Source organism: Triticum dicoccoides, chromosome 1B (assembly GCF_002162155.2).
Source record: "Triticum dicoccoides isolate Atlit2015 ecotype Zavitan chromosome 1B, WEW_v2.0, whole genome shotgun sequence".
Classification (NCBI taxonomy): domain Eukaryota; kingdom Viridiplantae; phylum Streptophyta; class Magnoliopsida; order Poales; family Poaceae; genus Triticum; species Triticum dicoccoides.
Genome location: NC_041381.1, coordinates 221,648,361 through 221,651,648, shown reverse-complemented (window position 1 = coordinate 221,651,648; position 3,288 = coordinate 221,648,361). Strand labels below are relative to the sequence as shown.

At 48.9% G+C, this 3,288-nt stretch overlaps 1 protein-coding gene across 1 annotated transcript; it reads right to left on the bottom strand.

Annotated features, from left to right (window-relative positions):
- Positions 1-897: 897 nt before the first annotated feature.
- LOC119329097 lies at positions 898-1,990 on the bottom strand. The gene has a single exon (XM_037602096.1). It carries the CDS (start codon positions 1,937-1,939, stop codon positions 1,271-1,273), a length of 669 nt encoding a protein of 222 aa, XP_037457993.1. The 5' UTR covers positions 1,940-1,990; the 3' UTR covers positions 898-1,270.
- Between the last annotated feature and the right edge of the window lie 1,298 nt (positions 1,991-3,288).

Below are 3,288 nucleotides of genomic sequence, written 5' to 3'. Positions count from 1 at the left end.
CCTCCCACCTATATATATGTGGGGAGGGGGCGCCTCACAGGGACACATCAACAATTGTTAGCCGTGTAGGGCGCCATCCTCCATAGTTTACGCCTCCGATCATATCTTTTTAGTGCTTAGGCGAAGCTCTGCGCGGATCACTTCACCATCACCGTCATCACGCCGTCATGCTGACGGAACTCATCTTCTTCCTCGACACCTTGCTGGATCAAGAAGGCGAGGGACGTCATCGCGTTGAACGTGTGCAGAACTCGGAGATGCCGTACGTTCGGTGTTTGATCGGTCGGAGCTAGAAGAAGTTCGACTACATCAATCGCGTTGTCAAACGCTTCCACTTTTGGTCTACGAGGGTACGTAGACACACTCTCCCCCTCGTTGCTATGCATCTCCTAGATAGATCTTGCGTGAGCGTAGATTTTTTTTTTGAAATTGCATGCTACGTTCTCAACAAAAACAACGTCTGAAGTTGTGTCAATGATGATCGACAAAGCAGTGCCAGGGACGGGAAAGGGAACAAAGACGATCGTGACACTAGTTTAATGGCATATCTAGCTTGAACGTAACAACTCCACCTCGAGGGATAAGCTTCCAAGTGTGAAGGACGTGCTTGCCGCAAACAGAAGAGACATGGAGAAATGGCAGATAGCCAGTGCAAAATGCAAAGCGATCCCTTTTGGGGATTTGACGCGAGAAACCGCGAGAGTTTGTGAAGGAGGGCTTCCCTATCTTTTTCTTTGTCTTTTTTTTTCTTGTTCCTTTGATCACATGATCACTTGATCACCACTCTTCGTCTTTGTGGTTACTCTTCTGCCAAATCAATGAAATGCCAGTGAATACAGGATCTTTCAAGAAAAAAGATGTGATGTTGTCTCAGTATCTCAAAGGTATTCATAAAGGTAAGATATACGTGCATGCATTTATATGGGTGAATGTATGTGTATATACGAGTATTTATGATTGTACTGTGTTAAAAAAAAGTTAAAGGGCAATGATTACTCCGTGAAATAGTAGCAGTAGACATGAAACACTCCCAATCTTCTATGCTAAAGCAGGAATAGAGTTCGTTCGACATGCCTCGGCACGGCATCTCCACCGGCAGTCACGTCGATGCACGCATGCAGGTGCAGCCAGTAGTCCAGTAGTCCAGTACCACACGATCCAGGCAACACGCACCCGTAAGGCGTAACACACGGCGCGGATGTGCTAGCCGGTCACAACGCCGCCGACGAGCAGCCGGGAGGATCAAGTTACACCTACGACCCGCAGCTATCTAGCACTCCGGGATGGCGATCGAGTGCTGGATCCGTAGCTGCTCGTAAAACCTCCTGATGAAGTCGTCGGCCTCGGCGTCCACGCGCTCGTTGCTGCCGCTGTTGCCGTCCTCCGGCACGACCGGGAACGGCGAGTCGGTGACGCGCAGCCGCCGGACACCAGCGGGGCTGCGGCCCAGGATCCATGCCACCATCGGTGATGGCGTCGCCGTCGCCATCCCTGCCACCGCCGGCGTGGCTCTTCCGGACTCCACGTCGGCGCTCATCATCTCGAACGCCCGCGCCACCGCAGCGGCATCCAGGCCTCCGTAGTCGTCGCGGGCGGTGCCCCGACCGCCTCCGCTGCGCCCGCCGCGGCTCTTAAAGGGGAAGAGCCCGTAGTACTGCGGGTACGACGGCGTGGTGGTGCAGCTGAACTCCACCGCCCGCGCGTGGTGTCCGTAGAACGACGCCATGGCGGAAGTGGAGGAGGAGGAGATGCGGTGGCCATGGCCATGGGCCGTGGCGGGTTGGGCTAGGAGGCCGCGAAGCGCGCGACCGGCGAGCTTGCCGCGGCCGAGGAGGAGGTGCAGGTCCATCATGAGCCGCTTGCGGCAGAGTCCGCGGCGCAGCATGTGGCACACGGCGAGCACAACGTGCCACAGCCGCCGCGCCAGCCCAGGCTCCATGGGCCGCCGCGCGGATTATGGAAGAAGAGTGTGAGAGTGATTAGCTTAAGGGATGAGCTTATCTAGGGGCTGATGGAGTGTGCAGGCAGCGGGAGGAGAGGAGGTTTATAGGGGAAAGAAAAGCTTCAACTTCAAGGGACCCACATAAACACTTCTTTATAGAAACTTTTGAATATGCATAAGAACAAATTTCATGTTAACTTTTGTTGTTGTTTCTAGTACGAAATATCCATCATCGTTGTGATGTATTCTTTGTTCATTATTATAAGATATTCTTACTTTTTTATGCAAGTAGATAGGAATACGTTTTAGTGTGTTTGTTCACTCATTTCAGTCAGTATGTAGTCCACATTGATATATCCAAAACATCTTATAATAGTATAAATGAAGAGAGTACTATTTTTTATTGGATACAAAGAAATTGACATGTTTGTCGATACACTTATTTTGGCATGATACATGTTTTCCCTTTCGAGCTTTCGGAGTCTCATTAGATGGTAAATTGTACTAAAAAATATTGAAAGTGTCTAGCCCAAACTATTGAATGATAAATTCTCAAATCGTACTAGAATCCTATTAAAATCCTTCCAGTTAGGGAAATTACAAATTTAAATTTGGCAGAAAAATCCACCGACAAGTAAAGTTCCAAACATTCTGAATTGGTCCGAGAGAGGGAGGAGATACAATACTGGCCTTTCTTTCTTCGCAATCCTTTTACCCGTACAGCTGTTATTGGCAATGATCGCAAACTGGCTACAGGAACACAATACTTACACAAGGTATCTACCCAATGCAACCAGTATAAACTTGTGCAAACTTAATCAGCAACTGTCATGGATCCTGGTCAAAAGACAAGATACATAGCGCCGGTTTCGTGCTCCCGTGTTTAGCAAAAGCTAAAGCTTAAATTGCTTAGGCAGCAAGTGAGGAATTCGTCCGTTCTCTTTTCCTTTTCCTACTTGCTTGCTTGTATTCTTGATTTCCTAGCTTTGGCTAAAGTATGGTCATGGATCAGCTCGGAGCTCGAGGACATGACCATGGCTTTCCAAAGGTTGGTGCTACCTTTTCTTATATCGGGAATCACAGTTGTGTACAGCTGGTTACAATGCTAAGAACGTACAAAAAGTGCTAGATGTAGAAAAAAAAACACTTCACCCGATCCAAATTAATTGATGTAGTCTCTATACATTATCCTCTCTATACATTGTATAGAGGTTGCGCCAATTAATTTAGGTAAATGTTTCCCCTCGGCGCGCCGGCCGAACGCTCAGCCGGCACCCCTCGCTCGCTTGCTCTTTCTACGTACGCTAGGTGGGCCTCAAGCGAACCGTTTTTTTCTTCTTCTCTAC

Coding starts and splice junctions, on each gene's coding strand:
- LOC119329097 (XM_037602096.1), bottom strand. CDS start 1,939: ATGGAGCCTGGGCTGGCGCGGCGGCTGTGGCACGTTGTGCTCGCCGTG.